This window comes from Ictalurus furcatus, chromosome 25 (genome assembly GCF_023375685.1).
Source record: "Ictalurus furcatus strain D&B chromosome 25, Billie_1.0, whole genome shotgun sequence".
NCBI classification, from domain to species: Eukaryota; Metazoa; Chordata; class Actinopteri; order Siluriformes; family Ictaluridae; genus Ictalurus; species Ictalurus furcatus.
Genome location: NC_071279.1, coordinates 21,049,751 through 21,076,693, shown reverse-complemented (window position 1 = coordinate 21,076,693; position 26,943 = coordinate 21,049,751). Strand labels below are relative to the sequence as shown.

General features: G+C 42.4%; 1 protein-coding gene across 3 annotated transcripts; it reads right to left on the bottom strand.

Moving 5' to 3' along the window:
- Window positions 1-25: 25 nt before the first annotated feature.
- On the bottom strand, window positions 26-26,834 carry cep170bb (centrosomal protein 170Bb). 3 transcript variants are annotated; one of them, XM_053614358.1, is made up of 18 exons: window positions 25,676-26,834; window positions 24,563-24,652; window positions 20,856-20,934; window positions 20,630-20,688; window positions 18,444-18,558; window positions 18,191-18,307; window positions 16,220-16,705; window positions 13,268-14,349; window positions 12,986-13,150; window positions 11,664-11,790; window positions 9,876-11,495; window positions 9,481-9,688; window positions 9,210-9,369; window positions 6,627-6,743; window positions 6,448-6,536; window positions 5,160-5,253; window positions 2,864-2,915; window positions 26-2,759 (listed from the first exon to the last, which is right to left on the bottom strand). In XM_053614358.1, the coding sequence occupies exons 1-18, from the start codon at window positions 25,778-25,780 to the stop codon at window positions 2,644-2,646; spliced, it is 4,881 nt and encodes a 1,626-aa protein (XP_053470333.1). In that variant the 5' UTR covers window positions 25,781-26,834; the 3' UTR covers window positions 26-2,643. The 3 variants fall into 3 exon arrangements, with proteins under 3 accessions (XP_053470333.1, XP_053470330.1, XP_053470331.1); XM_053614355.1 differs by lacking the exons at window positions 26-2,759; window positions 2,864-2,915; window positions 5,160-5,253; ... (2 more) ...; window positions 24,563-24,652; window positions 25,676-26,834 and having other exon boundaries at window positions 6,334-6,551; window positions 18,444-18,691; XM_053614356.1 differs by lacking the exons at window positions 26-2,759; window positions 2,864-2,915; window positions 5,160-5,253; ... (2 more) ...; window positions 24,563-24,652; window positions 25,676-26,834 and having other exon boundaries at window positions 6,334-6,551; window positions 16,220-16,702; window positions 18,444-18,691.
- Between the last annotated feature and the right edge of the window lie 109 nt (window positions 26,835-26,943).

Sequence of the window (26,943 nt, the reverse complement as noted above, 5' to 3'; positions counted from 1 at the left end):
GAATGTTCAGTGCACAGGAAAATTAAGTCGAGATCACAGGAAAATAAATTTTAAGTGAATTTACAGAAAAAACATACATTTCAATGTGACATATTGTGTTTACATTAAACTGTCAGACAGCTGCACTTAATATTCGAGCCAATGTGCTTGAGTTCAAGGTCAGAATCCCACGCAACTGAGGCACGCGTCTGGGTTAAACAAACTCCGCCCCCACTCCGCCCCCACTCCGACTCACGTAATGTCCGAATAGCACTTAGTTTTCGAGTTCCAAATACCAAGGTGTACAATTTCAGTATTAAATCCTCACGAGACCTAAATTGGGGTAAAAATAATAAAAAGGTTCCTAATGAGTGACACGAGTGTTAAAGGGGGCGGAGTCTAAGGCAGAATATTAATATTAGAATATTAGTGTTTAAAGAAGCTCATTAAGTTAAATAATGAATCTCTGTAAACTGTGGATCAGTGAGTAAAAGGTGCAAATGTTCCTTCACTGATGAAACTTCTGGATGCTGTCGTCACTGTTTTTTGTTCTTGTACAGTATTTTTGCAGCAAATCTTCATAAATACTGTAATTTTATTATATTTCAACTCACATTATTATATTTCTGTTGCATTGAGCTGCTTAGTGCTGTTTAGCTTTAGCCACATTCTCATTAGCATTGAGTCACATTCATATAATTTACATCATGCACCAGGAAATGTAATATATACTTATACACAGTTATATCACTCTCTCTCTCTCTCTCTCTCTCTCTGTGTGTGTGTGTGTGTGCGCGTGTGTGTATGTTAATGCATAGCACAGTTATAATGCAGATTCCTAAGAACGATTAACCTCAAACGTAAAACACCAAATAACATCACTGTCTGTGTTCCAGTCCTGGTTTTAGCACGCCCCTCGTCCACTTCCCCTTCATCTTTTGGCCAATTTGACAACATACCCAGAATGCACTGCACCACACATTTATTATATATTATAATTTTACATGGGGAGGGGAGTTATACAGTGCATCCAGAAATTATTCACCCCTCTAGTTATGACTTCTCTTTTTGCTGTATTGCGACATCATAAAATAAAACATATTTAGAGGTTCTCAGAATTATTTAAAAAGTATCTTTACCTCAGCCATTCTTTTGCCCTGAGCTTTGGGTCATTGTCCTATTGGACCATGTATTTTAGCCCTAAATTCAGGTTTTGGCAGATTGGAAGAGGTTCTGTTCAACAATTTGCTCATATTTGGCTTCATCCATGTTTCCTGTGATGAAAACAACCTTTCCAGTTCCTCCTGCTCAAAAGCAAACTTAGAGCTTGATGATGCCACCACCATGCTTCATCACAGGAGTGGTGTTAAATGGGTGTTGGGATGTATTTGGTTTGTGCCAAATGTTATGATTCGGCTTGAGACCAAATGCCTCCACTTTAGTCTCATCAGACCACAAAATCTTTTTCCAAAAGCTCTCAGGTTTTCTAACTTTCTCACAAGTGACTTCCGTCTGGCCACTGTCCCACAGAGACCGGATCTGTGAAGAGCTGATGATGTTCTTGAGGTCTGCCCAGGATCTTCTATTTCAGCTCTGTAACACTGTTGTAGCTGGACTCTTGGACAGTTCTCTGACAATTGCACTTCTTGCCTGAGCACTCAGTTTGGCCTGATCTTGGTAAAGTCTGTGTTGTTCCATATGTTTTCCCCTTTTTACAAGGAATTTCACAGTAGATCTAGGAAGAGTCAAAGCACTGCCATGGTTTTAAAAACTTCATGGGCAGTTCTTCATGGGCAAGCTTCATGACAGCAAAACTGATCTGATCTGCCATTTCAGCTGTGAGAGCAAGCATACAATCTGATGCAGGTGGATTTAAAATGAATACAGGTGTACCCTGTTTAATGTATTTAATGTGCACTCTGAAAAACAAATACTCGTCCTAATTTAGATGCTAAAATAAAAGGGGATGAACACATCAATTATGTCGTTTTAGACTTTTTTGTCGTTTTAGACCTCATCATCCTGAGGACGTCTAAATATTTACTTTTATTTCTGTGAGCAGTCACTTCAAAAGGAGCAGAAAAATCCCATTCTAACAAATTCAAATTTAATGCTGCAATACAGCAAAAAGAGAAATAATCACTAGGGGCTGAATATTTTCTGGAGGCACTGTATAAATCTGTATAACATTACGGAACAACACAAATGTCTGTAAATGTTTTAGCTACTTTAAACTGTGACAAAAATAATTTATATAAAGTGTTTGGCTGTTACAGAGAATCTGCTGCAGAAATCTGAACTATGGCCAGTTTGTTTCGCTGTTTCCGAATCTGTCGAGTCCACCAAGTAATAGCCCCAGGTACAGGTTTACACAGGTTTACATTACAAATCTTTTTTTCTTTGTAAATACACAATGAGATTTAGTGAATTTATGTCAACAGATATAGTACTGCCACACACTCATCCCCTTGTGCTGACATCTAATATGGAAACACACACACACACACACACACACACACACACACACACACACAGTTTGTCTCCTATCTGAAGCAAGCAGCAGGTTTACATTTAATACAGCATATATTTCAGCGTAGTAAAGATCTATAGAGCATAAAGGCATTTTCAGCAGTTATTACTAGACTAAAACAGACTTCACATTCCTCACACAGGATATTTACCACCTCGTTTAGCATTTGCAGATGTAGATCTTTTTTTTCCTGCTGCAGGTGGTGCTGTTATCTTCACACCTCCTCCAGGTTCCACGATTGAGTTTATCACTGAGGAGTTTCAGAAATAAAGAATGCTAAGGCACATGAACCAAATCTGAACATGTGTACACACTAAGCACTAAGTAAAATAATGTGAAGGCGTCATGTCTAACCCTCCAGCTGTCTCTGGACTCTCCTCAGCTCCTGAAGGATGGACGAGATTTCCTGCAACACACAAATTATTATTAACTCAAATATACAGTATCTCACAAAAGTGAGTACACGCCTCACATTTTTGTAAATATTTGATTATATCTTTTCATGTGACAACGCTGAAGAAATGACACTTTGCTACAATGTAAAGTAGTGAGTGTACAGCTTGTGTAACAGTGTAAATTTGCTGTCCCCTCAAAATAACTCAACACACAGCCATTAATGTCTAAACCGCTGGCAACAAAAGTGAGTACACGCCTAAGTGAAAATGTCCAAATTGGGCCCAATTAGCCATTTTCCCTCCCCGGTGTCATGTGACTTGTTAGTGTTACAAGGTCTCAGGTGTGAATGGGGAGCAGGTGTGTTAAATTTGGTGTCATCGCTCTCACACTCCCTCATACTGGTCACTGGAAGTTCAACATGGCACCTCATGGCAAAGAACTCTCTGAGGATCTGAAAAAAAGAATTGTTGCTCTACATAAAGATGGCCTAGGCTATAAGAAGATTGCCAAGACCCTGACACTGAGCTGCAGAGCGGTGGCCAAGACCATACAGCGGTTTAACAGGACAGGTTCCACTCAGAACAGGCCTCGCCATGGTCCACCAAAGAAGTTGAGTGCACGTGCTCAGCGTCATATCCAGAGGTTGTTTTTGGGAAATAGACGTATGAGTGCTGCCAGCATTGCTGCAGAGGTTGAAGGGGTGGGGGGTCAGCCTGTCAGTGCTCAGACCATACGCCGCACACTGCATCAAATTGGTCTGCATGGCTGTCGTCCCAGAAGGAAGCCTCTTCTAAAGATGATGCACAAGAAAGCCCGCAAACAGTTTGCTGAAGACAAGCAGACTAAGGACATGGATTACTGGAACCATGTCCTGTGGTCTGATGAGACCAAGATAAACTTGTTTGGTACAGATGGTGTCAAGCGTGTGTGGTGGCAACCAGGTGAGGAGTACAAAGACAAGTGTGTCTCGCCTACAGTCAAGCATGGTGGTGGGAGTGTCATGGTCTGGAGCTGCATGAGTGCTGCCGGCACTGGGGAGCTACAGTTCATTGAGGGAACCATGAATGCCAACATGTACTGTGACATACCGAAGCAGAGCGTGATCCCCTCCCTTAGGAGACTGGGCTGCAGGGCAATATTCCAGCATGATAACGACCCCAAACACACGTCCAAGATGACCACTGCCTTGCTAAAGAAGCTGAGGGTGAAGGTGATGGACTGGCCAAGCATGTCTCCAGACCTAAACCCTATTGAGCATCTGTGGGGCATCCTCAAACGGAAGGCGGAGGAGCACAAGGTCTCTAACATCCACCAACTCCGTGATATCATCATGGAGGAGTGGAAGAGGACTGCAGTGGCAACCTGTGAAGCTCTGGTGAACTCCATGCCCAAGAGGGTTAAGGCAGTGCTGGAAAATAATGGTGGCCACACAAAATATTGACACTTTGGGCCCAATTTGCACATTTTCACTTAGGGGTGTACTCACTTTTGTTGCCAGCGGTTTAGACATTAATGGCTGTGTGTTGAGTTATTTTGAGGGGACAGCAAATTTACACTGTTACACAAGCTGTACACTCACTACTTTACATTGTAGCACAGTGTCATTTCTTCAGTGTTGTCACATGAAAAGATATCATCAAATATTTACAAAAATGTGAGGGGTGTACTCACTTTTGTGAGATACTGTAAACTCACATCAGCTTCAGTGTTTGGAATTAAAGTGAAACACATTGACTGGGTTAAAGCAGCAGCTAAATGTGAGGTCTGGATGTGGTTAATTCGACAATATAATGAACATTAAGTTAAATATGCAGTTTGTAATGTTAACACACTTCAGGCCCAAAATTCCTTCTGCCCTGCATGTATATTATTTTCTTCTACAGATTTGGCTAAACGCTTATTTTTCCAGCAGCGTCACTTTAAATTCATTTACTTTTTAATGATTTATGATGAAATATATTAGCTTTTCAAGTTATAAAATACTATACAATTCAGTTTTATTTGTATAGCGCTTTTAACAGTGGACATTGTCCCAAAGCATCTTTACAGAAATATATAAACACAGGATATAGATTTTAAATGTATAAATTTTCTCGATCATTTATACAATTTTATTATATGCATTATACATTTAACAAATCAAAACACAGAAAAAAAACCTGGAAAAATTAAGAAATAGTGATTAAGTAGAGTACGATCTAAATCATAATAATATATAAATGATGTAAATCTCAGTGAGAACGGAACTTCTTACTTTGTTGGAAGTTTTAATTATAGGAACTTCATCTTCAGCATTCATTTTTGCTTCAATCTCCTCCCAAACATCTGTGGTATTGTGGAATAAAGATCTGGAAAACACACACACATCACTGAGTTCCATAATCTGAGAATAAAGTAAAATCCCTTACTCCATCTTCTCCTCATGTGTGATGTAAAGAGCGTGTGATGTAAAGGGCGTGTGATGTAAAGAGTGTGATGTAAAGTGCGTGTGATGTAAAGGGTGTGATGTAAAGAGTGTGATGTAAAGAGCGTGTGATGTAAAGTGCGTGTGATGTAAAGTGCGTGTGATGTAACGAGCGTGTGATGTAAAGGGTGTGATGTAAAGAGTGTGATGTAAAGTGCGTGTGATGTAAAGAGTGTGATGTAAAGAGCGTGTGATGTAACGGGCGTGTGATGTAAAGTGCGTGTGATGTAAAGGGTGTGATGTAAAGAGTGTGATGTAAAGAGCGTGTGATGTAAAGAGTGTGATGTAAAGTGCGTGTGATGTAAAGGGTGTGATGTAAAGAGTGTGATGTAAAGAGCGTGTGATGTAAAGTGCGTGTGATGTAAAGTGCGTGTGATGTAACGAGCGTGTGATGTAAAGGGTGTGATGTAAAGGGCGTGTGATGTAACGGGCGTGTGATGTAACGGGCGTGTGATGTAACGGGCGTGTGATGTAAAGTGCGTGTGATGTAAAGGGTGTGATGTAAAGAGTGTGATGTAAAGAGCGTGTGATGTAAAGAGTGTGATGTAAAGTGCGTGTGATGTAAAGGGTGTGATGTAAAGAGTGTGATGTAAAGAGCGTGTGATGTAAAGAGTGTGATGTAAAGTGCGTGTGATGTAAAGAGTGTGATGTAAAGAGCGTGTGATGTAAAGTGCGTGTGATGTAAAGTGTGTGTGATGTAAAGGGTGTGATGTAAAGAGTGTGATGTAAAGAGCGTGTGATGTAAAGAGTGTGATGTAAAGTGCGTGTGATGTAAAGAGTGTGATGTAAAGTGCGTGTGATGTAAAGGGTGTGATGTAAAGTGTGTGTGATGTAAAGGGTGTGATGTAAAGAGTGTGATGTAAAGAGCGTGTGATGTAAAGAGTGTGATGTAAAGTGCGTGTGATGTAAAGAGTGTGATGTAAAGTGCGTGTGATGTAAAGGGTGTGATGTAAAGAGTGTGATGTAAAGAGCGTGTGATGTAAAGAGTGTGATGTAAAGTGCGTGTGATGTAAAGAGTGTGATGTAAAGAGCGTGTGATGTAAAGTGCGTGTGATGTAAAGTGTGTGTGATGTCTCACTTCATTTTCTCTGTGAGTTGCTCTGTGTTCTCTCTGATGGCCTGTGAGAGCTGAGACACTGGGTTTAACATCAGATTGTCCAAAATCACCTGCAGCAAAAACTCCTTTTATAAATCAATGTTAAACTCATTTGCATAAATTTCACTCATTTAATACGAAAAGGCATCGGTTATAAAAACCTCTTCTCTGTTCCAAGGACGTCGTTTGGTTCCGTCACTGTCCTGATCCACTGGACTCGGGGAACCTGCGGGAACTTTTTGATAACTCAGACTGGCATCTGGAATGTGATGCACCAACTGCAGCAGAAATACGCATAAGGACACAACACGCACATTTAATGTAATCAATGTACAGGTAGAATTGTGATGTGTAGGAAATAAAAAGTCATTACTGTAAAATAAGCTACAGAGCACGACACTCAGACAGTCAGACAGTAAGACAGTCAGATACACAGACACTCAGATACTCAGACAGTAAGATACTCAGACACTCAGATCCTCAAACAGTAAGATACTCAGACACTCAGACAGTCAGACACTCAGATTCTCAGACAGTAAGATACTCAGACACTCAGACAGTCAGACACTCAGATTCTCAGACAGTAAGACACTCAGACACTTGGATACTCAGACATTAAGATACTTAGACACTGAGACAGTCAGAGACTCAGACAATCAGAGACTCAGACACTCCGACACTCAGACACTCAGACAGTCAGAGACTCAGACAGTCAGAGACTCAGACAGTCAGAGAGTAAGATACTCAGACACTCAGACACTCAGATACTCAGACAGTCAGAGACTCAGACAGTCAGAGACTGAGATACTCAGACAGGCAGATACTCAGACACTCAGATACTCAGACAGTCAGAGACTCAGACAGTCAGAGACTGAGATACTCAGACACTCAGATACTCAGACAGGCAGATACTCAGACACTCAGACAGTCAGATACTCAGACACTCAGACAGTCAGATACTCAGACATTCAGACAGTAAGATACTCAGACACTCAGACAGTCAGAGACTCAGACACTCAGACAGTCAGAGACTCAGACAGTGGGATACTCAGACACTCAGACAGTCAGAGACTCAGACACTCAGATACTCAGATACTCAGACAGTAAGATACTCAGATACTCAGACAGTCATATACTCAGATACTCAGACACTCAGACACTGAGATACTCAGACAGTAAGATACTCAGATACTCAGACAGTCAGATACTCAGACACTCACACAGTCAGAAAGTCAGAGACTCAAACATTCAGACAGCCAGAGACTCAGACACTCACATAGTCAGATACCCAGACAGTCAGACATTCAGACAGTCAGATACTCAGACATTCAGACAGTAAGATACTCAGACACTCAGACAGTCAGAGACTCAGACACTCAGACAGTCAGAGACTCAGACAGTGGGATACTCAGACACTCAGACAGTCAGAGACTCAGACACTCAGATACTCAGATACTCAGACAGTAAGATACTCAGATACTCAGACAGTCATATACTCAGATACTCAGACACTCAGACACTGAGATACTCAGACAGTAAGATACTCAGATACTCAGACAGTCAGATACTCAGACACTCACACAGTCAGAAAGTCAGAGACTCAAACATTCAGACAGCCAGAGACTCAGACACTCACATAGTCAGATACCCAGACAGTCAGACATTCAGACAGTCAGAGACTCAGACAGTCATATACTCAGATACTCAGAGACTCAGTCAGATACTCAGACACTCAATTCCTCAGACAGTAAGATTCTCAGACACTCAGACAGTTAGACAGTCATATACTCAGACAGTCAGATACTCAGACACTCAGAGACTCAGACACTCAGAGACTCAGACACTCACGCAGTCAGAAAGTCAGATACTCAGACAGTCAGAGACTCAAACACTCAGACAGCCAGAGAATCAGACACTCAGATGCTCAGATACTCAGACAGTCAGACAGTCAGATACTCAGACAGTCAGACAGTCAGATACTCAGACATTGAGACAGTAAGATACTCAGATACTCAGACAGTCAGATACTCAGACACTCAGAGACTCATACAGTCAGACACCCAGACACTCAGACAGTCAGACACCCAGACACTCAGACAGTCAGACACTCAGAGACTCAGACAGTCAGATACTCAGACACTCAGACAGTCAGATACTCAGACACTCAGACACTCAGATACTCAGACACCCGGACAGTCAGACACCCAGACAGTCAGACACTCAAAGACTCAGGGAGTCAAATACTCAGACACTCAGAGACTCAGACAGTCAGATACTAGACACTCAGACACTGAGACACTCAGACAGTCAGATACTCAGACAGTCAGACACCCAGACAGTCAGACACTCAGACACTAAGACATAGTGTTCAGTATGGCAGCACCTAATTATTCTACAGCAAAAAAAACTTTTGAGCACAGCCGCTCAGACATTTAGAGATGAATAAAGATGCTACATGCATGAAGAGCTTTCTAAATGAATAAACTGAGTCGAAATCTATTTTAATTGAAACACAGCTAGTTTACTGATGCTAAAGCAGATGATATGAGCAAATGTCATCTGTGAGTTCTCCAGCTCCAGTGTCCTAAGCATTACATTAAACTAAGCAAGAAAAGATGAAAGAAGAACCTATCAATTACAAAAATGTATTAAGTACAATAACTAGGGAATTAAAATGGTAAAAGGTAAGTTCTATATAAACATGTACTTTTATTTGAAAATATTGTTCAAAGTGCTGGTCCCACCTCCTCTCGGGCGGAGATAGTGGATGCAGGTGTATGTGGGATGGAGCCTGGTGGACTGCTGTACCCCGTCGCTGCAGGTGTGTGTGTGTCAGCGTCTCCGGCTACATCGTGGATTTCACGTGCGAGAATAGCAAGATCTTTGGCCAAGTCCTGACTCAGCCTGTACAACACACACATAGACTGAAGCCTTTACTGTGTTAGTGAACAGAGCAGAGAGCTGCTGTTAATCAGCATTCAGTTTATTAAATCATTAATGAATTATTCATCTGACCTGGCGATCTCTGCACTTTGATTGGTCCAGTTCTGGTAGTGCTCGTTTTGTGCTTCATCATCCTCTATTTCCAGACAAGTGGGAACGAGTCTCTGCGGAGTTTGTGTCTGTGTGGAGGTTGAAGTCTGAGAGCATTTAGTTTTAGAGCTGACATCACGTTCTTCCTCTGATGTGGAGGAATCCGAACCTTTCTGTCTCCGATGAGAACCTGCAGAAGAACAAGCAGCAGAACGCTGAGATGAAAATCCAGAAAATGAAATATTCCATAATTACACAATTACTTTTGAGGAAAATAATGGACTTAGTGTTTGATAACTGAAAATGAACATAACTGTTGATGTGTCCTCACATTTATGACCCATAATGTACACAGGATATGTTTGTGCCATACTCACTGCTTGTGCCCGTGTGTTTAGTCTGATTGCTGCGTGTGTGATTGGACGAATGTTTCTCTGCTGTTGGAGAAATTTTATTGGTTGGTTTTGTTTCACTTGCGGACATTCTCCGCCCATTAGCGTTAGTATCAGACGGACGAACGTGTGTTTGTTTGTTCAGTGATTCGCTATCACTGGGGGTGGTGAATGATCCAGTGCGTTTACGTGGCATAGCTAAAATGTCCAATCTTGAGAGCTTTTTGCTGTCTCCAGAGGTTTTCGTGTGTTCTGAACCCTGAGACGCGCGATCCGTTTCCACGCCTTCGTTATCGGATGTTTCTCCAAGGCGTGCGCGGCGCAGCATGGAGGCCCGCGTCGGTCTGGGAGCCGAGAGACTGTTGGACCGAGTGAGAACCTGATGAGCCGCTTTATTGGATTTGTTCGAATCTTGGTTTTGCAGAGACACTGAGAGTTTCTTGCGACTAGAAGGTCGTGATGTTGATTCGTGATCAGAAGATGCGGTTTCAGTTTGACTATGAATCTGCTGATTGTCAGAAAAATCTAATGAGCCACTATTTCCAGTGCTGCGGCGTAAATGGAGACGACGCGCAGGTTCAGATTTAGCGGTGCTGTTTTCCGTATTTGGATGATTGCGACGTTTTTCTGAAAGTCGCTCACGAGCTGTTGGTTGTCTGGTTTTCTCCTGAGAAGACAAACCCGCAGAGGATTTATCCTTACGATGTACAGTAGATGACGTACGCTTCTTAACCGTGCTAATAGGCACATTTTTACTGCTCACTAAGCTCACTGTGCTAGCTGTGTCCACATCTGATTCACCAGAAAGAGAATCTTCAACCTGTTCAGGAGAACATCCTTTTATCTGCCTTTGAGAAGATGTGGATTGTTTGTTTTCCTTTGATAAAGCTTCTTGTTCACTTCCCAGGGTGCCTAAATCCCGTAAAGTGGGATGACTAGAGATGTGAGGCAACCTTTTAACCTGGATGTTGTCACTTGGTCGATCTTTGGTGAAGCTCTCCTGGCGAACGAAAGAGGATGATGGAGGTTCTTTGGTGGGAACAGAATCTTTGTTATGGGTTTGGAGATTCGGTGCTGATGAGTTTGGCTTCACAGCTCGCTTGGATTCGTGGCTACTCAGGTGTCGTATCAGGACAGTAGTTGGAGGCATCTTGGGAGAAGGAGCTCGCTCAGTTTGAGAAAGAACCGGACTCCGGGAAGCATCTGATTTGTAAGAGCCCTCCTCAGAGCCAATGTAGAAAGAAGTGGATTTTGGCTGGATGTTTTCAGATAACAATGATGCTGTCGTTCTGTACTGCTCTTGACTCTTTGAGCTCCTGTCCAGGATTGAGCTATCATCAGAACGGCTGGTGTCACTCAGGCTATCCTGATCCACATCTTCGTGAACCTTTAACCTCTGAGTGGAATCTGGCTGTGATGTAGTAGAAACTTTTTCAGGTGGCTCATACTCCACACTTGGTTCAGTCCGGATCAGAATACAGGGAGGTTTACTCTCCTGCTTCTCTCCTGCAGAAGGAACTTGAGGAAGAAGACGTCTGGTTTTGGAGCTCTGGATACACTCTGATTCTGAATGATTCACAGTTTGGCTCAGTACTGCTTTTACATCTGCAAAGACAAAATTAGCACCACAATATTCCATGATATTTAAATCTGAAACGGTTATATGTTAACCTTATATTTATATTTATATTAATGTTATAAAACACATTAGTTTAAAGAGATGTTGGAGGGTAAAGGAAGTAATGAACACTATAGGAGTGTTAAACACTTCACCTCTGTGTGAAACGGTTCCTTGTGGTGGACTTCCTAAAGGTGCCATTGCAGTTCCTGAGTCACTGTAAGTATCTGCTAAACTCGCCCACCGAGACACCCACTTAGGTGCACTCAGGTCAGAATGTGCCTAAATGTAATAAAGAACATTTACATCACAACAATCTGGAACAAACCATTTGTAAACAAGGTTCAGGAACAGGAGACCTAAACAATTTGAAGATTTAATCTCAAGCACTCGCATTTAAACCTGATAATAATCAGAGACAGAAAGAAGGAAAGACTACTTAAGATTCAGTCTCTACAGTCAGTAGGGGTTAATCAGAACACAACCAGGACCCAGAGGTGGGTGGCAATGACCTACATCTACTTCATTACATTTACTTCAGTAACTTTTTGAAAAAAAAATTACTTTTAAGAGTAGGTTTAACTGGCCAAACTTATGCTCTTACTCAAGTTCATTTTTAATCACAGAGATATGATTTAACAAAGATTCTTTTTTTGGATAAACATTTGTTTTGTTTGTAATTGTTTGATATCCATGAAAGTAGAGTATTTTTGTCAATTATTTAAACAAAAGGTCAAAAGGTTAAACAATAAAGACAATTTTTCACAGCCTTTTTTGCTCATATTTACCAAGGGTGCCAATATTAGTGCAGGACACTGTAAATTCCGGATATAAAATTAATTGTATAAATTTCTTTAAACTATAAGCACAGAGTTTAAACAATAACCTCCCAGAGTTGTCAACTTTGATTGGATCACCATCTGACCATCAGAACTTGTTCAGGTGACTGAAGGAGTCAGTGTTCCACTGTACTCTAGATAATGGAGCTCCTCATAAAAGAAAATTAATTAGAGAGAAAAAACTACAACGTGAAATTTTGCAGTTACATCAAACTGTAATTAAATCCTCACCACTGTCATGTATCAAGGAGGGAACTCTGGACTTCATTTCCCAGCAGCCACTGCACCATACTCATCAATGTCACATGACCACCTGCACCTGATTTACGTTTCGGTTAATGAGCACTCTTGTATATATGCCACTGTTTGCACCGCTTTCCTTGTCTCACATTATCATCTATCCATGCTTTTGTCTATGCTACCATGTTTAGTTTTTGCCACAGTGTTTTACATGTTTGTTGTAGAGTCCTTTGTATTGTGTTTACTGGTTATTAAATGTTTGAAAATCTGCACTTGCATCGGTAATCCACTTTCTAACATGACAACCACACACTGAGTGCTACTCTGAATACACCCCTATGTTTTGAATAATAAATACTCTACTCTATACTTTTAATAGTAAACATTGTCACAAATACCTGTAGAAAGCTTTCTGTATCTCCACTGATGCTGGAATTAAGATCATTAAGATCTTCTGCTGATGTGCGCATGATTTCAGTTTGGTTTTGGTTTAGTATATCTTGCTCATTGATGACTGGTCTGTAAACACCACTGTATTCTGGAGCATCCAGTACTCCAAAAACCTGTAAGACATGTAAAAATAGATTTCATTCATTGTGTGCAATAGTTTTTGATAACTCATTAAATAAAATATTTGTGGTGTACCTTCGTGCATGACTGCATATGTTTCTGATTTTTACCTGATCAATCATACTGCGAGCTTCTTCCACTTCTTTATCCTGAGACTCAGTCTCAATAGTGTAAGTTCCAGCATCACTCAAACTGTCCTCCTCCTCTGTACGAATTGCCCCTGGGCCTTTAGGGTGTGTTCTAAGGGCTTTAGAATCTGCCTCAGTCCCAAATATAGGAGAAAATTGAGGTAATGTTGAAACGCTGGAATCTGGACCCACAGATGAAGGGAGAGAGGGGACAGAAATTGGAGAAGAAGCAGGAAGAAGTGTTTGGGGCAGATGGTGTGTGTGTATTTGGGATGGAGAGGCCGGGTAAGACATGGAGGACGGCGCACATACATGTGTGTCCTCCGGAGATGGAAGATGGGTGTGTGATGGTGACATCATCACTGGTGGTGCTGACATTGGTGGTGAGGATTCATTAAGAAACTCGTTAGCAAATTCTTGAGCAAGTTTAGATTTCTTTCCAATGCTGCCAAAAGGTTTGATGATGATTGCTGGGGAAGAGCGAGAGGACGAAGAAGTGATGGAACAGGAAGTGCCCGAAGACGAAGGGGAAATGCCACCCTTGCTCACGGCATCCTCCGTTTTCTCCCTCTTTAGTGAGCTCGATCTTTGATGAATGCCATGACTTAAGCCCTTTAGAGGGACTGTGATCTGTTGTGTAGGAGGAATATTCCCATGAACAGAAGCAGGCCTTTCACCTCCTTTACGCCGTTCTAGTTTTGCTTTGAGAGCTGAATAATTGTCACCATGCACAGAATTGTGGGTAAAAGACTGGGAACGTTTCTTACGTGGATTATCATCAAAAAATTCAATAATAAAGGCCTGCTGACTCAGAGGTTCCTGATGCCCACATTTCATTTGGCTTTGAGTTGAAGGTGAAGGTTCTTCTACTCCAGTTCCTTCACGAACACTAGAGAAGTCATGAATACTTTTAGGTGGTGATGGAGGTTTGTAAGAATCAGATGGTTCCAATATTTTTGGCATATTTGATTCCTCCGATTGGACTGAGTGATGAGATTTAGTCCTCTTTCCTTTTATTACAGGATCTTCAGAATCACTTTGAGTGCCATCTTCATGATGGTGACCTACATCAGTGAGTGCAGAAACATTTTACTTATATATACTTATATACATATATACAGTATCTCACAAAAGTGAGTACACCCCTCACATTTTTGTAAATATTTGATTATATCTTTTCATGTGACAACACTGAAGAAATGACACTTTGCTACAATGTAAAGTAGTGAGTGTACAGCTTGTGTAACAGTGTAAATTTGCTGTCCCCTCAAAATAACTCAACACACAGCCATTAATGTCTAAACCGCTGGCAACAAAAGTGAGTACACCCCTAAGTGAAAATGTGCAAATTGGGCCCAAAGTGTCAATATTTTGTGTGGCCACCATTATTTTCCAGCACTCTCCTAACCCTCTTGAGCATGGAGTTCACCAGAGCTTCACAGGTTGCCACTGGAGTCCTCTTCCACTCCTCCATGATGATATCACGGAGTTGGTGGATGTTAGAGACCTTGTGCTCCTCCACCTTCCGTTTGAGGATGCCCCACAGATGCTCAATAGGGTTTAGGTCTGGAGACATGCTTGGCCAGTCCATCACCTTCACCCTCAGCTTCTTTAGCAAGGCAGTGGTCATCTTGGACGTGTGTTTGGGGTCGTTATCATGCTGGAATATTGCCCTGCAGGCTCTGCTTCACGCTCTGCTTCGGTATGTCACAGTACATGTTGGCATTCATGGTTCCCTCAATGAACTGTAGCTCCCCAGTGCCGGCAGCACTCATGCAGCTCCAGACCATGACACTCCCACCACCATGCTTGACTGTAGGCGAGACACACTTGTCTTTGTACTCCTCACCTGGTTGCCACCACACACGCTTGACACCATCTGTACCAAACAAGTTTATCTTGGTCTCATCAGACCACAGGACATGGTTCCAGTAATCCATGTCCTTAGTCTGCTTGTCTTCAGCAAACTGTTTGCGGGCTTTCTTGTGCATCATCTTTAGAAGAGGCTTCCTTCTGGGACGACAGCCATGCAGACCAATTTGATGCAGTGTGCGGCGTATGGTCTGAGCACTGACAGGCTGACCCCCCACCCCTTCAACCTCTGCAGCAATGCTGGCAGCACTCATACGTCTATTTCCCAAAGACAACCTCTGGATATGACGCTGAGCATGTGCACTCAACTTCTTTGGTCGACCATGGCGAGGCCTGTTCTGAGTGGAACCTGTCCTGTTAAACCGCTGTATGGTCTTGGCCACCGTGCTGCAGCTCAGTGTCAGGGTCTTGGCAATCTTCTTATAGCCTAGGCCATCTTTATGTAGAGCAACAATTCTTTTTTTCAGATCCTCAGAGAGTTCTTTGCCATGAGGTGCCATGTTGAACTTCCAGTGACCAGTATGAGGGAGTGTGAGAGCGATGACACCAAATTTAACACACCTGCTCCCCATTAACACCTGAGACCTTGTAACACTAACAAGTCACATGACACCGGGGAGGGAAAATGGCTAATTGGGCCCAATTTGGACATTTTCACTTAGGGGTGTACTCACTTTTGTTGCCAGTGGTTTAGACATTAATGGCTGTGTGTTGAGTTATTTTGAGGGGACAGCAAATTTACACTGTTACACAAGCTGTACACTCACTACTTTACATTGTAGCAAAGTGTCATTTCTTCAGTGTTGTCACATGAAAAGATATAATCAAATATTTACAAAAATGTCAGGGGTGTACTCACTTTTGTGAGATATATATATATATATATATATATATATATGTATATATATATATATATATATATATATATATATATATATATATATATATATACACATACAATTTATACAACTTACAAATCTGCTTAAAAATCGTTAAATTGACAAGTATTGATAATATGATCAGTATAAACAATAGTGATTAACACTGAAAATGTTAACTGACCTTTGAGCGTCCTGATGTGCATCGCGAGGTCACTCTTGGTGCTGTAGACATCATCGCTAGTCGGCCGTCTTGATGACATCATGCCAACATCACTCTGAACCAGCCAATCAGCAACCTTGCTCTCTGGAGACTGGACCTCAGTGGGTGCAGCACTGGTCACTTTAGCACTTAACTGTTTACTGCGCTGACGAGAGGAGAATTTGGTCACATGGTCTTTGATTTTCATTTTTCCTGGCGTACATTCATCGAACTCGATGGTGAATGAGGCGTGGCTCTGGTAAACAGGCGGAGTGGATTTTGGTAAAACATCTGTGTCCTTAGTGGGAATGTCATTCAGCTCCATTTCTGCAAATTTGGAGTGTGTTTGAATCTCCTTGGTGGGAATTTCAAAATAACTTGGCTCTCGGTGGTATAGGAACGTAGACTTGTTTTGGCCATCACGAAATTCCTGAAGAGAGCTGCTCACTTCCTCTTCCTTCAGGACTTCTGTCAACAAGCAACAGAAAATATGTATATGTGGCCAGATATACAGTCCCCTCCAAAAGTATTGGAACAGCAAGGCCAATTCTGTTGTTTTCACTATACATTGAAGACATTTGGGTTTGAGATCAAAACATGAATATGAGATGATATATCAGCATTCCAGCTTTTATTTCCTCATATTTACATCTAGATGTGTTAAACAACTTAGAACATGGCATCTTTTGTTTGAACCCATGCATTTTTTCAAGTGATCAAAAATATTGGAACATGTGACTGATACTGTAGGTGTTTCTTATTACCCAGGTGTGGCCTCTTAAACTGATTGTTTAAAGAATTAATAATGCCGAATGTCTAGTCCTGGTTTGAACCCTGGGTTTCGCCTGCGAAGACTGTATTTGTTGTTAAAAAGGACGAGATAGCCGATGGAGATTATTAGGGGGTGATAGAGAAGGGTCAATGGGGGAATTTGGGCAGGACCCCAGGGTTATATCCCTACTCTTTACCATAAGTGTCCTGGGATTTTTAATGACCACAGAGAGTCAGGACCTCGGTTTAACGTCTCATCTGAAAGATGCTGCTGTTTTTACAGTATACTGTCCCCGTCGCTATATTGGGGCATTAGGACCGCACACAGACCACAGGGCGAGTACCCCCTGCTGGCCTCATTAATACCACTTCCAGCAGCAACCTTAGTTTCCCCAGGAGGTCTCCCATCCAGGTACTGTCCAGCTTCAACCCTGCTTATCTTCAGTGGGAAACCAGGTGAGAACTGCAGGGAGATAGGGCTCTGGAAATGACAACTTAATTGAGGTGTTAAGTGAGGAGCACCTGTTAAGTGAGGTGTTAAGTGAAGAGTATGTGCTAATTAAGGTGCTAATTGAGGTGTTAAGTGAGTAGTGTGTGTTAACTGAGCTGTAAAAAGAGGTGTTAAGTGAGGTGTTAAGTGAGGTGTTAAATCAGGAGCATGTGTTGAGTGAGGTGTTAAGTGAGGTGTTACATGAGATGTTAAGTGAGGAGTATGCGTTGAGTGAGGTGTTTAGTGAGGTCTTACGTGCGGTGTTAAGTGAGGAGTATGCGTTGAGTGAGGTGTTTAGTGAGGTGTTACATGCGGTGTTAAGTGAGGTGTTACGTGAGTTGTTAAGTCAGGAGTATATGTTGAGTGAGGTGTTAAGTCAGGAGCATGTGTTGAGTGAGGTGTTAAGTCAGGAGCATGTGTTGAGTGAGGTGTTACATGAGGTGCATGTGTTAAGTAAGGTGTTACGTGAGGTGTTAAGTGAGGAGTTAGGAGAGGTGTTAAGTGAGATGATAAGTGAGGTGTTGAGTGAGGTGTTGAGTGAGGTGTTGAGTGAGGTGTTATGTGCAGTGTTAAGTGGGGTGTTAAGTGGGGTGTTAAGTGAGGTGTTAAGTGAGGTGTTAAGTGAGGTGATAAGTGATGTGTTAAGTGAGATAAGTTGAGGTGTTGAGTGAGGTGTTGAGTGAGGTGTGTACCTGATCGACTCTCGTCTGTTTTACGTCCTTCGTTAATGAAATCTTTACTTCCTGAATCTTCTTCTCCCCACCATGAGGGCTGACCGTACAAAGGAGTGGGACGACTCACAGAGCCTTCTGTGTACACACACACACACACACACACACACACACAGACTGTTGAATTAATACAAACAAAAAACTATATAAAACCATTATTCAAATAATAATTCTAAGACACCTGTCTTTCTCTCTGTCTCTCTCTCTCTCTTACCTGTGACACTCTTGCGATCAGACCTGTCTGTCTTCGTCCTCTCGTCCTGCAGTTCTTTCTTCTTCAGCTCAGAGATTTTTAAATCCATCTGCAGCTGGCTGGTGTATTTCTCATGCTGAACAGCAGGGGGCAGAAACACACTGTCATACACATTCTGTCACACACTGTCATACACTGTTCCATCATACACCGTTCTGTAACACACTGTCAGACACTGTTCTGTCACACACTGTCACACACCGTCAAACACCACTCTGTCATACACTGTCACACTCTGTCACACACTGGAGCTCGCCATAGAAGAGTCTCTTTGGTAGACGCTGGTCTGTCATGCGTACCACATGTCCTGCCCAGCGTAGCTGGGTCATCATCAAGATGGTGAAGATGCTAGGGAGGCCTGCTTGAATGAGAACCACAGTGTCTGGGGCTTTGTTCTGCCACTTGATGCCAAGGATTTTCCTGAGACTGGTGGTGTGAAAATGGTTCAGTTTCCTGGAATAAGGTTGGTACACTGTCCATGTTTCGCATGCATACAGCAGTGTGGGGAGCACAACTGCCCTGTACACTTTCAGCTTGGTCTGGATGGTGATGCCTCTTCGGTTCCAAACCTTGGCATACAGTCTCCCGAAAGCTGATCTGGCTCTCGCAATGCGGACGTTAACTTCGTCATCTATTGCGAGAGCCAGATCAGCTTTCGGGAGACTGCATGCCAAGGTTTGGAACCGAAGATGCATCACCATCCAGACCAAGCTGAAAGTGTACAGTGACCAATCACTGTTTTCAGTCTCTGACCATTGACAGTGATGTTGGGCTCTGTATAGGGCTTCCCTGGGGCTGGCTGATGCATGACCTCAGTCTTCTTGGTGCTGATGGCGAGACCGAAGTTTGTGCAGGCACTGGAGAACCTGTTAATGCTGCGTTGCATGTCCGTTTCTGTGCTAGCGTTAAGGGCACATTCATCAGCAAAGAGGAAGTCCCTGATAATGTCTGTCGAAACCTTGGTTTTCACTTGGAGCCTCCTGAGGTTGAACAGATTACCATCTGTGCGGTACTTGATGCCTATCCCAACATCACTGTCTCTAAAGGCGTCAGTCAGCATTGCGGAGAACATGAGGCTGAACAGGGTCGGCGCCAGGACACAACCCTGCTTGACGCCATTGGAAACTCCACAGGACTTGGAGGTTCGGATGGATGGTAGATGACAAAATGACTTGCGCAGTGACTTGGTTTAAAGTGAGGAAGAGTTGCGCATTTCATCGACCTCACTCTCTCGCCCAAAACCAACTGGGTCCAACAGCAAGACAAGGTCAAGATGGCTGGAGTCGGAGTTGAGTGCAGTGGATAACCTTGACGACCTTTGTGACTCGCCATGCTCTTAAAGCGCTCCACAACGCTTTGCTGGGAATCGCCTTTCTGCCCATTGGCCGGTTAAGTGGTTCTTCCGCACAGATTGCCGAGTCCAGTCTTTACTATTTACCCATAGCTGGGAGGCTTGTGGAGGACGGGAGCGTCTATCTTCCCGTGCAAGTCCTTATGACTTGCCCACTCTGTCACACACCACTCTGTCACACACTGTTACACACTGTCACACACCATCACACTCTGTCACACACCACTCTGTCACACACTGTCACACACCATCACACTCTGTCACACGCCGCTCTGTCACACACCGCTCCGTCACACACCGCTCCTTCACACGCCACTCCTTCACACGCCGCTCTGTCACACACCGCTCCGTCACACACCGCTCCTTCACACGCCACTCCTTCACACGCCGCTCCGTCACACACCACTCCGTCACACGCCACTCCTTCACACGCCGCTCCGTCACACGCCGCTCTGTTACACGCCGCTCCGTCACACGCCGCTCCATCACACATTGTTCTGTCACAAACCGTCACAGACTGAGTGGGTTCTCCACTAATCATAGGGTTGGCAGTTTCATTCCATGATACTTGCAGTGTGTGTGTGTGTGTGTGTGTGTGTGAGTGAGTGTGTGAATGGGTGAATGAGAAACACTGTAAAGCGCTGTAGAACCGCTAAGGTTAAAAGGCGCAATATAAGTGCAGACCATTTACCATTTAACACAGCGCAGTCACACATCAATAATAATAATAATAATAATAATAATAATAATATTAATAATAATAATTTGTATGTGTGTGTGTAAGATATGAACTGACCTTCAGAGCCTCCTCCGGTACTCGATGTTGACTTCGCTCCAGAACATACACATGGGAATGTTTCTCACAGTTAAAGTTAAATATTCACATACACACACTCACACAAACACACCACACAAACACACCACACAACAGATTAGTTCAAACAGCTGAAACTTCAGCTGCAACTACAACTTCAGCTTCATTTAAAAATATTTATTATATATACAGACAGACAGAAGGATATCATATCCGAAGCGAACGATGTCAGATAGTTTGAGTGTGATATACGTCTGATCAGGAATCCTCAGGTCATTCACGAAGGTCTGACACACACACACACACACACACACACACACACACACACACACACAAACATTAGAAGTTTAGGGTTCCGAGTTCTGAATATTAATCTGTATTAATTAGATCACATTTGTATCTCAGTTAGACTGTACGCCTAGTATGTGTTAAAGCTTTGTCTCAAACACTAGAATACACACACACACACACAGAATTAAATGTACATCACTCTATGGCCAAAAGTATGTGTACACCCCTCCTAATGAGTTTAGGTGTTTGAGCCACACCCACTGCAAACATGTGCACAGAATCAAGCGTATGTGTAATCTCCATAGACACACAAGTAGAACGAATCACACTGAAGAGCTCCGTGACTTTAATGTGGCGACGCTTCCTTTACCACATGTCAGCTCATAACATTTCAATTCAATTCAGTTCAGTTTTATTTGTATAGCGCTTTTACCAGTGGACATTGTCCCAAAGCAGCTTTACAGAAATATATAAATTCAGGATATAGATTTTAAATGTATGGATTTATCTCTAATGAGCAGCCAGAGGTGACGGTGGTGAGGAAAAACTCCCTGAGACGATATGAGGACCTTGAGAGGAACCGGACTCAAAAGGAAACTTGTCCTCATCTGGGTGACACTGGATAGTGCGATTATAAATAAATACACACCTTCTATAAAAGTGCTAATACTACATGCTCAAATAGTGCAGTTGTGTAACCAGGAAATTCATTACAGTTTCTACATTAAGTCTGTTTTGTTGAACTTTTTAAATGTTCATTTGAGGGCAAAATGTCTGAAATTTCAGCCCTGGTCGGTCTGCCCCAGTAAACTGTAACTGCTAATATTGTGAAATGTAGCTTACAGCAGGTTATGGTCGCTGAACTGCTGGAGGTCCAGGTGGTGCTCTGAAAACAATGTGGGCTTTATAGATAATTGAAGTAGTTTTGAGGGCAGGGCTGGGCTGTTAGGGCGGGACGGTATCCATCTCACTCGGGAAGGTGCTGCTCTTATTTGTTGCAGCATAACACATAGTCTCAGAACAGGTCTAGTTAATCTGTAACAATCCAGAGCCAAGGCCAGGGAGCAGACAAGCAGGCTAAACTGACCATCTGCTAGCTGCACTGAGTCCTCACCTAAGTTCCACAATATCCAGACTGTGCCTATTCACCGAGATAAACATAAATGTAGAAATATTCAGGGAAGTTTGTTTTAGTAACCTAATTAACATAAAATGAGATCATACTGAATGCAACTTTGATCTGAAGCTAGCACTGTTAAATATTAGCTCTCTTACATCTAAAGCACTTATTGTTAATGAAACCATCACTGATCAGGAGTTTAATATAATGTGTTTAACAGAAATGGGATTAAGCCAAATCACTCATTTATAATGATAATCTAAGCATCACATAAAATCCTAGTCATAAATTCAATGCGTTTGAAGCTTTTCATACTAATATATCTCTACCCCATAACTCTCTGATCCCAACTTTGGTCACTGCACGCGACCTTGGAGTAACCATGGACAATCAACTGTCCTTTTCCTCTCACATTGCTCATGACGAGTTCTCCTTTACAACATCAGAAGGATTCATCAATTTCTATCCACACAGGCCACTCTGGTGATGGTTCAGCTGCTTATTATTTTGAGACAGGTTGGCTGCACCACGATCCTGGACGGTCTGTCTCTGAGCTCCATTAAACCTCTACAACTGATCCAGAATGCAGCTGCACGACTGGTTTTCAACCTTCCTAAGTTCTCCAACACCAACACATTGTTACGCTCCCTCTACTGGCTTCCTGTAGCTGCCCACATCAGATTTAAAATGCTGATGCTTACCTACAAAGCCACAAATGGACCAGTACCCACCTACCTCAAAGCACTAATCACACCCCGCACTGCACCGCCACCCCCCCCGAACCTATAGCACTGCTCGACTGGTGCCACCATCTCTCAGGGTACAAGGAAGACCTTCATCAAGACTCTTCTCTGTTCTGGCACCTCGGAGGTGGAATGATCTTCATCTAGATGTCCAAACAGCTGAGTCACTGGCGGTTTCAAACCTCGTCTAATGACCTACCTCTTCCTATAGTACTTAAACTAGCACTTTTCATTGAAAAATAAATGTGTTGTCTGTGTGTTTTTCTTACCATATTACCTCCCAACAGAGTTATAAGACTGATGGTATTCTTAGTCCGTGACCTAGTGAACCAGTATCAGGATATATTTATAGAAAGAGACATCTGTATGTCGCTCTGGGTAAGGGCATCTGCCAAATGCCATAAATGTAAATATCATATGTAGCCATAAAAAATGTCTACTCATTTGATTCCACTAATTATTATCTACAGACTCCCAGGACCATAGTCTGAATTCCTTTGTGAATTTGCAAATTTCATCTCAAACCTCAGACAAAAAGAATCCTAGATTCTTATTTAAAACTGTAACTAGGAATAAAACCACAACAGAAACATGCACACCATCAATATGTAGCAGTGACGATTTCATGATTTATTTTCAATGAAAAAACCTGAAAATATCAGGCAAAAAATTTAATTAATTAATTAATTTAAAACCAGACAGTCTAATAACTAATCCTGTAGATAATAATATAATAATACCAGATCAACCATTAGAATGTCTTACTCTCCTTAGAGAGACCGAAGTAGCTTCATTAATCTCATCAACTTGTATACTAGATCTCTTACCTACATGTTTCCTCATACAGATTATTCCAGAAGTAATCACACCCCTTCTAAAAATAATCAATTCTTCCCTGAGCACTAGTTATGTTCCTAAATCATTTAAATGAGCAGTTATTAAACCCCTGATTAAAAAAACTGACCTTGACCCCTCTCAACTGTCCAGCTATAGACCTATATCAAATCTCCCCTTCATCTCCAAGATATTAGAAAAGGTTGTACACAGCAGCTCTGCTCGTACTTACATAGGAACAACATTCATGAAATGTATCAGTCAGGATTTAGACCTCATCATAGCACAGAGACAGCGTTAGTTAAAGTAGTAAATGACCTACTACTGTCCTCTGATCAGGGTTGTGTCTCGTTGCTTGTGTTACTTGACCTTAGTGCAGCTTTTGATACTATAGATCATACTATTCTCCTTGATAGATTAGAAAATGTTGTTGGCATTAAGGGAACAGTCCTCTACTGGCTCAGGTCTTATCTGACCGATCGTTATCAGTTCGTAGATGTAAATGGAGACTTTTCCGTGCGTACTGAGGTAAAGTTTGGTGTTCCACAAGGTTCTGTTTTAGGCCCAATTTCCCACAGACTCCAAAATCTTGTAGAAAGCCTGCCCAGAAGCATGGAGCCTGTTGTAGCCACAAAGCACAAAGGGGGGAAACTCCACATTAACACCCCTAGTTTTGTAATGGGATGTCCAACAAGCTCATATAGGTGTGATGGGCAAGTGTCCACATACTTCTGGCCAGATAGTGTAGATGAGTACCCTTTATAAGGACTCTGGTGTTTGAGTTACTGTAATGTGACAGTGTACTTATCATGTGATACTTATTTTTAAATTTATTTTTACTTATTATTTATTGTTTATTATTTATTACTGCTGTGTAAAATAGATAATAAAATGATGTTGTAAGTGAAGTGGAGAGGTTAATTTTACCCCGTTTAAACTGCCCAGATCTTTCACCAAGTGCTCATCTGTACCAGCGTCGTAGTTAATCACAGCATGCTGTTTATCCACACTGCGGGACTGAGAGAGTGAGACAGACAGAGCGTCAGATAGAGAGAGACAGAGTGAGAGACAAGGAGAGAGACAGAATGAGAGACAAGGAGAGAGACAGGGAGAGAGACAAGGAGAGAGACAGGGACAGACAGGAAGAGAGAGTGAGAGAGAGATATAATGAGAGAGACAGAGAGAGACAGGGAGACAGAGTGAGAGAGAGATAGACATAGTGAGAGACAAGGAGTGAGACAGGGAGAGAGAAACAGAGAGAGACAGGAGAGAGACAGGGAGAGAGAATGGGAGAGAGATAGAATGAGAGAGAGAGACAGAGAGAGAGACAAGGGGAGAGACAGGGAGAGAGACAGAGAGAGGGAGAGAGACAGGAAGAGAGACAGAGAGAGAGATAAGGGGAGAGACAGGGAGAGAGACAGAGAGAGAGACAGGGAGAGAGACAGAGAGAAAGACAGGGAGACAGAATGAGAGAGAGATAGAATGAGAGAGACAAGGAGAGAGACAGAGAGAGAGAGACAGGGAGACAGAATGAGAGGGAGAGAGACAGAGAGAGAGACAGGGAGACAGAATGAGAGAGAGATAGAATGAGAGAGACCAGGAGAGAGACAGAGAGAGAGAGACAGGGAGACAGAATGAGAGGGAGAGAGACAGAGAGAGAGACAGGGAGACAGAATGAGAGAGAGATAGAATGAGAGAGACAAGGGGAGAGACAAAGGGAGAGACAGGGAGAGAGACAGGGAGACAGAATGAGAGAGAGATAGAATGAGAGAGACAAGGGGAGAGACAGGGAGAGAGACAGAAAGAGAGACAGACAGACAGACAGGTCAACGTCTTATCATTATTAATACGTTAGTAGTTTGTTATTGTTAATCAGGATGAATTAACGGCTGAAGCGGCTGCACACATCATGAAGATGATAAACGCATGACATCATTATAGCTGATCCAATCACAGGCCAGTTTCAGATAAATAAATATTCTGAATTTGTTTTAGTGACCACAGAGTGTGTGTGTGTATGTGTATTTAATGAAGTCTCACCTGCAGCATGAGCTCACAGTCCTCACGGCCCACAAAGATCATCTCCCGCGGCAACCGGTGCCGAGTGCCGGAGCTGCTCACCAAAAACCATGATGTCACACTCATCTTTACTCCACCCACCAGCCACTGAGCATTCTGGGAAACAGGGGGGGACTGACCAGTGACGCACAAGAACACACTTTCCGTCTCACGGTATTCGCTTGTGTTACTGTGTGATGCATGTGAGGTCAGTGAGGTTGTCCAGAGTCACATCTCCTTAAACAGATTCTCAGACATAAAACCTCTATTAAACATAATCAACTCCTCCCTTAGCACTAATTGCACGTAAAATTAGCAGTTATTAAATCAATGATTAAATAAGCCAACCTTGAGCCAAGATATTAGAAAAGGTTGTACACAGCAGCTATGCTCGTACTTACATAGGAACAACATTCATGAAATGTATCAGTCAGGATTTAGACCTCATCATAGCACAGAGACAGCGTTAGTTAAAGTAGTAAATGACCTACTACTGTCCTCTGATCAGGGTTGTGTCTCGTTGCTTGTGTTACTCGACCTTAGTGCAGCTTTTGATACTATAGATCATACTATTCTCCTTGATAGATTAGAAAATGTTGTTGGCATTAAGGGAACAGTCCTCTCCTGGCTCAGGTCTTATCTGACCGATCGTTATCAGTTCGTAGATGTAAATGAAGACTTCTCCACGCATACCGAGGTTAAATTTGGTGTTCCACAAGGTTCTGTTTTAGGCCCATTACTTTTTACTTTATATATGCTACCTCTAGGTCAAATTATTCGTAAACATGGAATTATCTTCCACTGTTATGCTGATGATACACAGCTGTATGTTTCAGCGAAGCCAGAGGACAGACAGCAGCTTAATAAAGTTGAGGAATGTGTAAAGGACATTAGACGTTGGATGTTTATTAACTTCCTCTTACTTAATTCTGATAAGACAGAAGTACTTCTTCTAGGATCTCTTCTGGTTTCTTCTGATCTCACAGTAACTCTGGATGGACTTTCTGTTTCATCATGTGCAGCAGTAAAAGACCTTGGAGTGATTACTGACTCCAGTCTATCATTTGAAGTTCACGTAGACTAAAGATTTTCACTTCCCAAGTACAGTTTATGTCTCAGCATTTCTTCAGTGTTTAATCTGGCCTGGATTCTGTAGATTTGTGTGTAAGAGCTGCTGTAATCAGAAAGACTGGAAAGGAAATTATTCATTTCTATTTTGGAAACGGAAAGAGAACATTTTGGAAAAGTTT

Bases quoted from the DNA above. Each gene is read 5' to 3' on its own strand.
- cep170bb (XM_053614358.1), bottom strand. From the start codon at position 25,780: ATGAGTGTGACATCATGGTTTTTGGTGAGCAGCTCCGGCACTCGGCAC. The intron at 24,653-25,675 runs GTGAGACTTCAT...TCACTCTCTCAG, and splicing joins ACTGTGAGCTCATGCTGCAG to TCCCGCAGTGTGGATAAACA. The intron at 18,308-18,443 runs GTAAGAGAGAGA...GTGTGTACACAG, and splicing joins TGATCGCAAGAGTGTCACAG to AAGGCTCTGTGAGTCGTCCC.